This window comes from Acomys minous (genome assembly GCF_964271855.1).
Source record: "Acomys minous genome assembly, chromosome: 19".
Lineage (NCBI taxonomy): Eukaryota > Metazoa > Chordata > Mammalia > Rodentia > Muridae > Acomys > Acomys minous.
The window spans coordinates 64,558,370-64,572,578 of NC_140499.1; the positions used below are offsets into that span (position 1 = coordinate 64,558,370).

Genomic DNA, 14,209 nt, shown 5'->3' on the forward strand with positions numbered 1-14,209 from the left:
AAGAGTTTATGTTCAGAGAAGTCCAATTTAGTCCTTCCAGCTCTGCTGTCTTGTGAATGATTGTAGAGTACTATCTACCCTAAGTATTAGAAATGCTATTTCCTGGGACATGCCCCTTGGGCTAGTATGCAGATATAAGAGAGTATATATCATTTGATTCTTTCTGCTTCTGGGTTAACTCGATCATTATGATCATTTGTAATTCAATCCATTTGTCCACAGATTTGGGGACATCCTTGTTTTTAATTGCTGAGTAGTATTCCATAGTGTAAATGTACCACAGTTTCTTTATCCATTCTTCTACTGAGGGACACTTAGGCTGTTTCCATGATCTGGCTATTATGAATAAGGCTGCTATGAACATGGTTGAGCAAGGATTCTTGTTATGTGCTGGAGCATCTTCTGGGTATATTCCAAGGAGTGGAATAGCTGGGTCTTGAAAGTCTTCACTTTCCAGGAAACTGGGACGGAGGGGAAGACATCCTATTGGGACTCTAGATGAGAGAAGCATGGGAGAATGGCAAAGTAGAAGGATCCAGAGGGTTCTAGAAACCTACAAGAAGAACATTATGATAGGCAGATTTGGGCCGAGGGGTCCTGCTCAAACTAAGGCACCAGCCAAAGACAATACAGGCCATAAACTTCAAACCCATAACCAGATTTAGCCAATGGACAGGACATTCTCCACAATTGAGTGTAGAGTGGGGTCTGACTTTCACACGTACTCTGGTGCCTCATTTTGGCCATGTCCCCTGGATGGCGAGACCTGGTGGCACTCAGACGAAGGATAGCAGACTACCAAGAAGAGACTTGACAACCTATGAGCATATAAAGGGGGATGAAGTTCCCCTCAGTCATAGTCATAGGGTAGGGGAGTAAGGGGGAAATGTGGAGGAGGGAGGAATGGGAGGATACAAGGTATGGGATAACCACTGAGATGTAATATGAATAAATTAATAAAACAAAAGTTTTTTAAAAAAGAGAATGCAGACTGTCCAGATGAGACATGGTAGGCTGGGGTCATATGGCACGAAAGGAGAGCTCCCCCTCTCTAAAGATTCGGGGTGGGTGAATGGGAAGAAAGGGAGGTAGGGAGAGGGAGACCAGGAGAAGATAAAGGAGTGTGCCACAATCTGGATGTAAAGTGAATAAAAATGAATAAATAAAAAACACAATCACAGAGAGACCCACCTCCCTATTCTCAGTGTGGAAGCAGAGCATAGAGCAGACATTAAAATTCTGAAAAGGACCTGTAATTGTGTCCTACAAGTTAAAGAGAAATCATGTCTTGATTTAAACTTCAAAGTACCACCGATAGAAATGTCAAGGGACCAAGCAGCCTAGAGCTCTGGCCCAAGAGAGATCCCTGTCCAGAAATTTTCCTACACTTGGGCTGTCAGAAACTTTTCTTTTTGCCTGGAGGGATTGCAGGAAACCGTTTTAGGTGGGACTTTCTCACCGGGAGCCACTCATGAACTGATACCTTGTTTGAGAGGACATCCCCAATGGGATTGATGAAAAAGGCAAAGACTGCCCATCAGTCTACCTTGTGTGACTCGGAGGTCCTAAGGGCCCAGATTGAGTGTAGTTCCACTTTGGGATCACATGTCCCTAAGCAGAGAAATGCCCAGGACTGAGAAGCAGAACTGTCTTTAGGTTCCCGCAGAGCAACGCCTGGGATTTCAAAATGTCCATCCAAAGACATCTCCTCTTGTTCCAGGCAGAACGCCTTCTCCCTGAGGATCACCTCACCCTCCTATGCATGGTGGATATGGCTCAAGACTCCCACAGCATTTCTGGAGAGAACATGACATCTACAACCAAGGTTCCAAGGTACACATTGACAGATGACCTAGGGGAGCTGTGGGAGACTTCCTGCTTCACGCACTACAGACTGTTGGTAAATGGCCAGGAATTCATGTCTCACGAGGCCATCTTAGCCACCTGTTTTCCTCACAGAGTCCTCTCCCAGAGCCTCCTCTCAAGCACCTGAAACAATCTCAGCACCTACTTAGCTGTGACCTATATCTTTCTTCTAGAAGCAACCACTAGTGTTGTTACCAGTGACTCCCAGGTAGACCCGAGCATTGCCGCTGCATTTCCAGTGAGTCTGGGGAAAGTCTGCCTGGTGTCTCCGGATTTCAAATATCTGGAAGATATTGGAATGATCTCCAAGTGGGCAGCCCTGGAGCCTGGTGTGTTCTACCTAACATGTGCCTTCTTGCTGAAATTGTTTCATTTTTGTCTCATAGGTTGGAAATTGAGAGTCAACTTAGGTGCTTCTAACAAACACAGCAAAACCGGGTTTCTTTGGGGAAACCTGTCATGATTGGACTGAGCAGAACACCTGAGCAGGGGCTCAGAGCTTCTGCTTCAGCTGTGATGGAATATTTTAGGACTACAATGATAGGCTAGCTGAGTATAGTGCAGACACAAAGCCCTGGCTGTTCTGTAATGTGTTGTGGTGTGTGTGTGTGTGTGTGTGTGTGTGTGTGTGTGTGTGTGTGTGTGTGTGTGTGTCTCTGTCTGTGTGTTTATTCGTTTTGTGTGTCTGTGTGTCTGTGTGTGTCTTTGTACTTGGAGCAAATAAATCCAGCCATCATTTTTTCTAGAACATCAAGTAGATTCTTCAGCTGAAAGAGTTCTGCAGAACATGCGGGCTTTACACTTGCTGTTCCTCAAGGAGGATGGACTAACAATGCCTTAGGGCAACAAAGCTGCCTCTATGCCAGTCATTAAGATGTAATTAGAAACCCCTTGGTAAAAGTTAAAATCAACCTCCTTAGGAAGGAACACAAAAGACAAGAATCAAACAACTGGTGTGAAGGATTATTCAGTCGGTCCCCATAGTTAATATCTTTAGTTCCTACTGTCACTGGATTTTTGTATATCCTACTGCTAACCTTCATCTGTGGACCTTGTCTCATTCATGCTTTTATGTCTTTTGTACAAAAAAGATTTTCTGCTGTTAACGCAAAGCTGCTGCTCTGAAGAGGTCCAGGGTCGGATCTCTGGGGCTGGATGCAGATGCCCTTCCCGTTCACTTTATCTCTTGGGTGGTCAGAGCTGATGGCTCAGGCAACTGATCAGGATTGAAAGAGGGAAGAAGAAAAGGAGCCCAAGGTTTCTTCTCTAAGCACTGGCTGTACTGCGACTGAGGAGGAGAATTTAAGCTGACCACAGTTTTCCTATGGCCGAGGCTGCAAGACTGGCTTCTGGCTAGAGACGTAAGGGGGGTCATAAAAGGAGACTCTTTGATCTATAGATAGGCCTCCAGGTGGAGATATCCAATTAGCTAATGTAAACTTGGGCTTATTAGCCATAGAGAGCTGATGCCCTGAGTCTGCTAACTTATTTGTGAATATACAGGGAAATAAGAAATAAGAAAGAGATAGAAAACAAACCACTTACACACATACTTTCATGAGAAAATGTTGATGAAGTCAAGCATCTTAACTTCAACTGAAGTTAAGCCTCCCAATTTTAGCACCGTTTATTGTAGATAACCAAACTTATATGTCCGAGAAAAGCATTTTACTTCATAGTCTAAGAAAGGCAATTAATCATGAAAAAAGATGAATTCTAAAATACAACAGGTTACATGTTTTGAATCTAAACATTTCTTATCTAAGTATTTATATCATAAGGTCACAGTGAGTTCAGAGTGACAAGGCCTAAAGGTTACAACAATGTATGACTCACCAATTAGCGCTGACCTAACTATACATTATCCAGCAATCTCTTAGTTCATAGTGAGTTCAGGACAATAATTTTTTCTGTCTTTCATTCTAAGAAACAGAGTAAATTCAGACATCTCTAGGTAGCTTCATTCCTACTTAGGTTTATGTAAAGTTTAAACAAACTTGCCTCTACTTATGGTGAAATACCAGGATTCAAGGTGCCATCTGGAGTGGAGGCTTATCTGCAGCCACAAATCGGCTACAAGGCTATTTTTAGTGAGGCATCTGGAGGTCCACAAAGTTATTTATCATACCCATAAACTAACTTTACTATTTACAACTATTTGAATCAAACCAGGAATTTCATAATCAGGAATTAATTCATCTGAATAACAAACAGTGCATCTTCAACAAAATCCTGTAAGAGTTTGCTCAATCAGAGATGGTCAATATCCAGAAAGTACCAGTTCTCACCAATGCCACATGTTTCTACTTTTTCATTTTTGGGACAGGGTTTTCTGTGTAATCTTGGCTGTCCTGCACTCACTTAGGAGACCAAGCTGGCCTTCGATTCACAGTGATCCACCTGCCTCTGCTTCCCTGGTTGCTGGGATTAAAGGCCTGTGCCACCATGCCTGGCTCTAATGCAGGATTTTAGAGAGATGCAGCAATGCATAAGTGACAGGGGGTGCAGAGGTTGGAAGCAATTCTTGGGTGCATCATGATACAGACCTTGCAAATACCGGATCACCTCCAGAGACCTCTCATGCCTACTGGACTTCCTCAAATCAATGACTCCTGACAGCATGTCAGAGGCGGAAAGCAGTTTGCAGGATCATCATGGTACAAGACCTTGCAAACACCAGATCACCTCCTACCCAGCCCACATGCTTAAAGAGCTCCCTTACACGATGAACTTGGCATTCTGCAATCAACCTTTTTGTTTTAAGGACTCACTATAAACCCATAGATCTTGAATAAAATATAGAAGTAAGTATTTGACACCAGGAAAAACCCAAGGAAGGAATGTTGAAGCCTTCCAACATTGACACATGCCCTGATATGCTTAGGCCTTGCCAGCTAACACAGTAATAGCTGTTTTGACTTCCCTGGCTCACAGTTCAATACTTGCTCCTGAAAACAGAATACTGACAGATGTTAAATGTAAATTCTGCGCTAGGTGAACCATAATACCCTGCTATGTTCTTTTTTTCATGGGAAAGTAAAAACCTCTGCCCTGAAGAGGGAACTGGAAGATACCCAGGTTCCCCAACCCTATATCTCAGATAATGAGCTTAACAGTAAGTCAAAATAGGGTGTCTAGCTACCTACCACAATATGCCTGGGATAGGATTGAATCTTGCCCTTTGGTTATGGTTTTCTCCATGAAAAATTCACTCTAAAAATGAGTGGGCATCTGTGTGTCCCTGATCATGATCAGTGTTGGAGGTGCATAAATTAAACCATCTATATCTGACAGAGATGTGTGTCTGAGCAGGTTGTGCAGCTATTCTTAGATGAGAAAGCTGAGCTCCCAGATGTATGGTCCTGGGGAGTGCATGCTGACTCACAGGCTACTGGGACACCAGGGCATCAACAATTCCATTTTCCCTGTCTCCTAAATGCTAGAGTCACCAGGGTGTCTCTCATAGTTTCTATTCCAAAGTAATCTTCTCCATACCACAAGGACACTTGCACAACTAGATTCATAACGGTTTGGACCTATATTTGTCTCGCCTACAAAAAAATGTGGGGCTCAAGATGGAGCAGAGGTAGTTGGACTGGCCATTCATTGACTTCTAACCTGAGACCCATCCCATAAGGGACACCCAACCCCTGGCACTATTAATAAAATTATGCTAGGATTGCAGACAAGAGTCTAAGTACAGTCATTCACAGCAGAGCAGAGCTGGACGGACTAAACGTGGTGTCGCTGAACATAAACACGATGGAAAACCACAAGAGATTTCATCATTTTTATTCAGTTCACATTACATTGTAAGGCTCTGCCTACAGAGATGTATGTGCCCATGCACTCCAGAAAGTGTCTCAGATCCCCTGGATGTCCAGTCACAGATGGATGAAAACTCCTGTGTGTCCTGGAAACAGTCCAGGTTGCTTTTCCCAACTGAGTTATCTCCCCAGTTCCCACAAACTGAGTTATGGGCGGTGGGGGAGGGAAGGTTGCTTGGTCTTTTTCTCCCCTTAAGATTAAATGTAAATATTTGTTTTCTCCTCTGACCTGATCCTTTGGTCATGTGTTTTTCCAGTTGAAAGAAAAAAGTTCCCTCTCCCCAAAATATCATTTTGGGGCATTAGTTGCAAGCACCTACTCTGACTCTCAGTCTCCAACTCAGGAGCCAAACACGAAACAAGTACAGCAAGAAGGCAGATGTTAGGTAGACCACACCTGACACCAGGATTGCCCACATGGCAACCACTCCAACTTCTTCCAGATGTTTGAAATCCTGAGCCACCAGGCTGTCTTTCCCCAGATCCACTGTAAATGCAGCAGCAATGCCTTGGTGTACCTGGAGGTCACTGGTCACAGCACGGTCTGACCTTGTGGAAGACAAGGTTAGTCACAACAATCCAGGTGCGAGAATTGCTTCAGCCGTTTGAGAGGGGGCTTCAGCCAGGGACCCTGTGCAGAAGCCAGGGAATGGAATGCTTCAGCCAGCAAGTGGGGATGGGCTTCCCCCATTTCCTTCCACCCTGAGGTCTCAGAGACCTCAGAAGCATGAACTGTAATGAAATCCAGGGTCTCCATTTTCAGCTGTTGTGCACTGTGGAGGTCAGCCAGGAAGAGAGTGTGAGCAGCATTCTCCACTGAGAGGTCCCTGCAGAGGGCATCCTCACACATGGCCTTCAAGTGCTCCAGGCCATACCTGTCAGCAGCTGCCAGCACAGCAGGGGCCAAGCTGTGGAGGTTTGGCGCCTTCCCCGTGTAAATGAATCCCATCATCTCCTTGAAGACTTGAGGCTCCATGTCCTGGATCTCAATTTGGTCCTTTGGCTTCTCCTTCAGGTCGTGTTCAAACATGGCGCTGAAAACCGGAGAGCGAGCGGCTAAGATGGCCTTGTGAGCCCGGAATTCGTGACCACCTACCCACAGGCTGCAGTCTGTGAAGAGGGAAGTCTCCCACAGCTCCCCTAGGTCATCTGTAAACGTGCACCTTGGAACCTTTATCGCAGGTGTCCAGTTCTCTTCAGAAATGCTATAGGTGTCTTGGACCATGGTCACCTTGCAGAGCAGGGTGAGGTGGTCGTCAGGGAGAAGGCGTTCTGCCTTGGACAAGAGGAAACCTTGAAGGATGAACATTTTGAATCCCCAGTCCATACCAGGAAGGAACTTAAAGGCTCGCCGGCTCTTCAGTCCTAGAGTTTTGTCTCCTTCCGCATTTATAATCCAAACCTGGAACTTTGCCCAAACTGGGGTCTTTGAACTCCTGAGCAACACCAGGTAAACTGACACATAATCTTTGCTTTCTACGTCAATGCCTTTGGGGTGAACGCTCAAACACCATTTCCGGTTGTCATTGGATCCTGATGAGAAAGTCCCACTTAAAATGGCGTCAGACATCCCCTCCAGGCAAAAGGAGAAGTTGCTGATGGTCCACCTGTAGGAAATCTTCTGCACAGTGATATGTGTGGAGCCCCGGGTCTTGCCTGCCTGGTCCCCTGACATTTCTAATGGAGGCAGTTTGAAGTTTAACTTCAATCCAAAATGAAGAATCAAGATATGGTTTCTCTTCTTCCTGTAGGACTTAAGAACAAATTCTTCTCAGAATTTTTGTGTCAATATTAATTTTACAGAAGACAGTCCAGGCCCTAGTGACTCTTAGACCACTCCATTTCTTTCTCTATATTGAATTAGATCAGTTGGTAACTAGTTTTGCCTACTGTACACAACTTTTAAAGTGTTTGAAACATTTTATACATTTTTTTAAAATTTAAGTATATTTAATTTTTTTTCATTTGACATCCCAATTGTAGCCCCCTCCCTCATTTTTTCCAGGCCCCAGCCTAACGCCCTTGCCCCTCAATTTTCCTACCCAAGTCCTCAGAGACGGGAAACCCTTTCTCCTCTACCAACTGACCCCAGCCTATCAGGTCTCCTCAGGTCTGCCTACATCCTCTTCCTCTCTGTCATGGTAAAGCACACGGCCACGGGAAAGTCGTCTAACTGCAGCCAACAGAGTCCATGGCAGGAACAGTCCCTGCTCTACTTATTATGAGCCCCATACTGAGATGGAGATGCCAATAGGCTACCTCTGAGTGGGGTGCCTGGCTTTTCTCCATGCATGGTCCTTCTTTGGTGCACAGGAATCCTCAGGGACCATGGGCCCTAATTTCTTGGCTTTGTTAGTCTTTTATAGAGATCCTGTCTCATCTTGGTCCTTCTATCCCCAACTCCTCCACAGTACTCCCTGTACTCTGCCATAAATTGGGCAGAGCTTCTGCTTTGATCTCCTGAAGAGTAGAGCCAGGGAAACAACGCTCTACGCAATAGCTACAAAACCATAACGAATCTTGATGTAACTGTAACAAAGGAACTAAATGTCTTGTATGAAAAAAAAAATCAAAGAGACTGAAGAAGATATGAGAAGATGGAAAGATCTTCCATGGTTAAGGATAGGTAGGACTAACCAAGAAACAATGGCCATCTTACCACAGCCACCCACAGATTCAATGCCGTTGCCATTAAATGCCAACACAATTCTTTACAGACCTTGAAAAACAGCTCTCAACTTCATTTGGGAAAACAAAAACCCAGAATAGCTAAGACAATCTTGACCATGAAAACATCTTCTGGAGGGATGGCTGTCCCTGATCTCAAGATGTACTATAGAGCAACAGTGATAAAAAGTGCATGGTACTGGCATAAACACAGACAGGTGGATCAATGGAATCCAATCAAAGATCCAGAAATACACTCACACATATAATTTTTGAGGAAGAAGGCAAACCATACACTAGAAAAATGAAAGCACGTTCAATGAATGGTGCTGGTCTAGTGCGGGTCTACATGTCAAAAAATGCAAACAGATATATTCCATGATGTTGGATTCAACGTGATCCCTGAGATGGTGAACTAGAAAATCCTGTCTGAGATCCCATTTTGGTCCTTGAGATTGTGAACTGTTTATACTGCCTTTGATAACATTTTGACCCCTGACATTGTGAACTATAAAAACACAGGATTTAATAAAGTTAACCTTAGGTCAATGGGTGGAGCAAGAAAGCAGCTGACAGGGATTAAATATAGGCGAGGCTTTGAGCAGAGGAACAATTAAGATAGCTTTCAGGATAACAGGATCTTGGGATTTTAGTTTGAGCTCCTTGGCCTTTGGTGCTTGGCCTTTGGAAGCTTTTGGACTTGGGTTTTTAGGTATTTTCTTCCTGGGCAGACAGCTGAGCTAATGAGACGTCGGGACCTTTTCCATCAGGAGGCAAGCTGAGCAGGGAGGTCAGCTGGGTGCTTTCTCTGCCTCTCTGAGCTAGCAGGTTTTTCACCACAGCATCTGTCTCCTATGTCTTTAATGGAAAAATAAAGTGATCTGGGATTTTCAATGAGAACATCCTAGATCCATAGGTATTACAATGCACAAAACTCAAGTCCAAGAAGACAAAAGACTTTAACATAAAACAAGGACCACTAAATCTAGTAGAAGGGATAGTGCGGAAGATCCTTGAACTCTTTGGCACAGGAGACAACTTCCTGAAGAGACACCAACAGCTCAGACTCTAAGATCAACAATTAATAAGTGAGACATCATTAAATTGAAAAGTCCCTGTGAGACAGAGGCCACTACCAAAAAACAAAACTATGGCCTACTGTCTGAAAAAAGATCTTCACCAACTCAACAACCAACAGAGGGATAATATGCAGTCCAGATAAGGAACTCAAGAAATTAAACACCAACAAATCAAATAATCCCATTAAAATATTGGGTACAGAGCTGAACAGAAAACTCTCAAGGAAAAACTATAAACATTCTAAGAAGCACTTAACGAAAGGCTCAACATCCATAGCTATCAAGAAAATACAATCAATACCTCTCAGGGATTCCATCTTACACCTTCAGAATGGCTAAGACCAAAAACTCAACACAGCACACATGCTGGTAAGGATGTGGAGAAAGGGGAACACTCCTCATTGCTAGTGAGAGTGCAAAGGGGAACAACCATTTTGGAAATCACTCTGGCACATTCTATGAAACTTGGGAACAGCACTCCCTCAATACCCAAGTATACCACTCCTGGGCATGTACACCAAAGATGCTCTACCATACAACAAGGACATTTGTTCTACAATGTTATTGGTAATGGCCAGAAATGGGACAATCCAGATGTCCCTCAACCAAAGAAGGCATAGAGAAACTGTGGTCCATCTACACCATGGAATTCTATTTCAGTTATCAAAAACAAGGACATCATGAAAATTTCAGAGTAACAGAACTTAGAGAATGAAGGAAGCTAGATCAAGGGCATTAAGGAGAATGACTTACAGGCTGCAGTCAAGCTAATCCACTGACCGATGGCTGTGCACAGAGATGCCAAGAGGCCTGTCAGCTGTTCAGTCCAGGAGGCGATGTCTCTGCTGGTCTTCAGTATACACTGCAAACCTGCAGAAGCAGGCTGTAATGCCGGTGATGGACTGCACTTGCTAGCCAAGAGGGGCCAAGTGGCAAAAATCTCAACCTTCCTTCTTCCATGCCTTTATATAGTCCTGCAGGAAAGGTGTGGCCTAATTAAAGGTGTGGTTGCCAGGATCAAGACCTGGATTAAAGGGGTGTGGCTCCCTGTTTTGAGATCCGGTGGCAAGTTACTGTCTTTGGACCTCCAAATCAGGATTCCATATGGATCTGCCCACTTGAACTGAAGCCAAATCTTTCTCACAGGCAGGTTGTCCATTCTGGGGTTTGAGTTCACTCCAGATGGACTCAAGGTTTAGCAAGAAGGGCCATCCCATGTGTATCTTCTTCCTGTAGCTAAAGGTCCATAAGTGAAGGGATGGTGTGAATTTCTACACAGCTACTCTTTCTTCTTGTGATTGTGTTACAATTATCCCTGCCATGTTCCTCCCATTTCTATTTTGTGGAGTACTTTCAAGAGTATCGGAGCTAGCTCTTTTTTGAAGTTCTGGTAGAATTCTGCAATGAAACCATCTGACCCTGGGCTTCTTTTTGGTTGGGAGACTTTTCATGACTGCTTCTCCTTCTGTAGAAGAAATAGCACTATGTCATTTCTTTACCTGATCTTGGTTCAACATTAAAAAGCAGAATCTATCAAGAAAAGTGTCCACATGTAACAAGAATAAATTAATAAAATATTTAAAAAAACAAAAGAAAAGTGTCCATATCTTCTAGATTTTCACATTCTGTGTCATATGTGCTTCTGTGGGAAGACCTAATGATTTTTTGTATTTCTCCAGTGTCTGTTGTTATGTCTCCCTTTTTGTTTCTGGTTTTGTTGATTTGGATAGTGTCTCTCTTAAACAAAAAACTTAAGCCATAGTCATAATTGGAGGGTGCTGAAGCAGGGACATAGAAATGCACCAGCCCAGTGTCTAGGGGATGTGTGCACACTGCAGGGGTCCGCTGCTCTGCTTCCATTCAGTCATGGTGCAATGCTTCAACAGTAACTTAAAAAGCAGGACATTTATACAGTGTGTGTGTGTGTGAGAGAGAGAGAGGGAGAGAGAGAGAGAGAGAGAGAGAGAGAGAGAGAGAGAGAGAGAGAAAGAGAGAGAGAGAGAACAAAACAATCAGGGCTTGGAGTGGGTAAATGAGAAATACAAAACAGAGAATCCTTTTTTTTTTTCATTTCTCTGACTGCTTACAGTATTCGCAGAGGTCCCAAATAATATTAGAACCTAAGGTACCATTTTGAATTGATTATCTAATGGGAATTCTGGCCAAGTTCAGTCGCAAAAGTGAATAAATTTAGGGCCCATCAGTGTTCTTTAAACAAGTCCCAACTGTTTGATTTACCAATGAAGACTCAGGAGCCAGAGGCTAAGGTGAAGGCCTGCTAGCTCAGAGAGGCAGAGAAAGCACCCAGCTGACCTTCCTACTCAGCTCATATCCCAGAGGAAAAAGCCAAAAGCTAAAAGTCAAAATCCCCAAAGCTCTTCTTCAGCACTCTGTCTTAAATACTCCTTAACTCAGTGCTCATCCTTTCTGTTTAATCCCTGTCAGCTGGTGCTGCTCAACCTCTTGACCTAGGGTTAACTTGACTTAATCCTGTTATAGAAAGCAATTGGAGCCAGGCATCGTGGTGCAAGCCTTTTGTTTCGTTTTGTTTTTATTTCTTTGTTTTTGAGACAGAGTTTCTCTGTGTATCCCTGGCTGTCCTGTACTTGCTTTGTAGACCAGGCTGGCCTCAAACTCACAACTAACTGCCTGCCTCTGCCTCCCTAGTGCTGGGATTAAAGGCATGCACCACAAAGCCTGGTTTGACACATGCCTTTAATCTCAGCACTCTGCAGACAGAAGCAAGGCAGATTTCTGTGAGTTTGAGGCCAGCCTGGTCTACAGAGTGAGTCCAGGACAGCCAAGGCTACACAGAAAAACCCTCTCTCAAAAACAAAAAACAACCAACCAAAACAAAAGAAAAAACCCAGGAGGCCCTAGAAAAGCTGTGATAGTACAGGCAGCTCTGGAGGGAGGGCAGGAGAGGAGGAGGTGCAATAAACCCACTTGTGCCCATGGAGACTGCAGAATTGCATCTCCAAAGGTGAGGGGATGAGGTCAGGTGAAGAAGGCTGGCCATGAACTTAAAGAGCGTTGGTGCATGTACCTCTGCCTCAAAGAGGGGTGTCTGAGGTCAACAGTCACTTCTGGGATTCAGAGAAACATTTACACTCACCAAAGAAGAAACTTATCTGGCAAACACCACTGTCCAGCTCATCTTTAACTTTGTTTCTTTAAGGATTTATTAACTTCTTTGTTGTTGTTGTTGTTGTTGTTGTTGTTGTTGTTGTTGTTGTTTGTTTTGAGACAGGGCTTCTCTGTGTATAGGCCAGGATGTCCTGGAAATCACTTTGTAGACCAGGCTAGCCTCAAACTTACAGAGGTCAGCTGGCCACTGCACCCAAAGCTCTGGGATTAAAGGCTTGGGCCACTACACCCAGCCTTGCCTTTTCTTTTCTTTATTTGAGGATTTATTCACTTCCTTAAAACCTCTGTCATTCTCATAAAGTTCCTTTTAAGGTTTATGTCTTGTGCCTCAGCTGTGGTGGGGAATCGGGGCTTGGATCTAGAGCAGCAGAAGAGAGGAAGATGACAGGCAGCTTTCTTGGCAGGTTTCACCTGTGGGTTATCATGGAGCGATTGCGTTTGTGGCTGGAATACAGCCATGAGTGGAAAAGAGGGGGGTCAAAGGGGATTGTCTGTGGGATCCACAGGAGATGTAGGGGGTGTGGGCGGAAGGAAGGTTGCACATGTCGCTCTGTAGAAGCTATAAGGGTGAGACGGGGGCACTGGATTCTCACGGAAGGGGGGGTTGCCTCACCTGTTTCCCTGCCCTGCTCTGCTGCCCTGTTCCTAGTAAAGGTCTGCTGTGTTGGGGGCTGGGATGATGGAGGGCGTTGGGGTAAGGAAGACTGGGGGAGAAGATCTGTGTGACCCATTGGAAGGGGGAGATGAGGTCTCAGACAGGAAGGAAAGACCAGAGAAGAGTTTCTGCTACAGAGCTGGGACTAGGAATGGGAAAATTAAAAGTGGGGGAGCAAAGGATGGTACATGGATCTGCCTTTGGACTTCTTGTTACCCTGGAAAGAGTGGCCCTTGGCCTAGCATGGGGGCCTGTCCTGGGCTGGTGGAGATGGCAAAGAAAGAGCAGAGGGGAGTTAGAAGAGAAGATGTGCGGTATCCATAGCAGATGGGAACAGTGGGCAAACGAGGCTCCCAGAGGAGGTCTGCTGCAGAGGTGGGCATGACACTGTGGCACTGGGTCTGTGAAGAGTGGGGAAGGTCTGCAGCAGTCTGCCTGGTTTCCTGGCAGACATGGCATGGATCCATGTTTCTCAACACTTTGCGGTGGTGTCTAATGACCCTTTCAAAGAGGTAGAATATCAGAAATCCTGCATATCAGGTGTTTCCGTTATGAGCCATAGCAGAACCATATTACAGTTGCGAAGTCGCCAGGAAATAATCTAATGGTTGGGAGTCATCACAACGTGAGGAGCAGTATGAAGAAGCTGCAGCTGTGCTGGGTGTGGTGGCTTCCTTGACCACCCTGGCCCTTCCTTCTTTTACATGGGCTTGGTGCTGAGGTGCACGCCTTTAAATCCAGCACCCAGGAAGAGAGAAGCAAGTTGGATCTCTGTGAGTTCAAGGCCAGCCTGGTCTACAAAGTGAGACCAAGACAGCCAAGACTACACAGAGAAACCCTGTCTCAAAAAAAAATATATTGTAGCGGGACGAACAGATGCAAATATTAGGCAGAGCTCAGAGAGTCTTTTTTTTTTTTTTGAGACAAGGTATCTCTGTGTAGCCTTGGTTGTCATGGACTTCTTTGTA

The 14,209-nt window shown here is 44.6% G+C and overlaps 2 protein-coding genes across 2 annotated transcripts in view; one reads left to right on the forward strand and one right to left on the reverse strand.

Annotated features, from left to right (window-relative positions):
* Window positions 1-14,209, forward strand: part of LOC311590337 (speckle-type POZ protein-like) — a 399,822-nt gene that overhangs the window by 203,678 nt on the left and 181,935 nt on the right. The gene's annotated exons all lie outside the window — the stretch shown is intronic.
* Window positions 5,942-7,368, reverse strand: LOC311589805 (speckle-type POZ protein-like; the record flags this gene model as incomplete). The annotated part of the gene is made up of 1 exon (XM_084768454.1): window positions 5,942-7,368. One exon carries the CDS (start codon window positions 7,366-7,368, stop codon window positions 6,259-6,261), a length of 1,110 nt encoding a protein of 369 aa, XP_084624580.1. The 3' UTR covers window positions 5,942-6,258.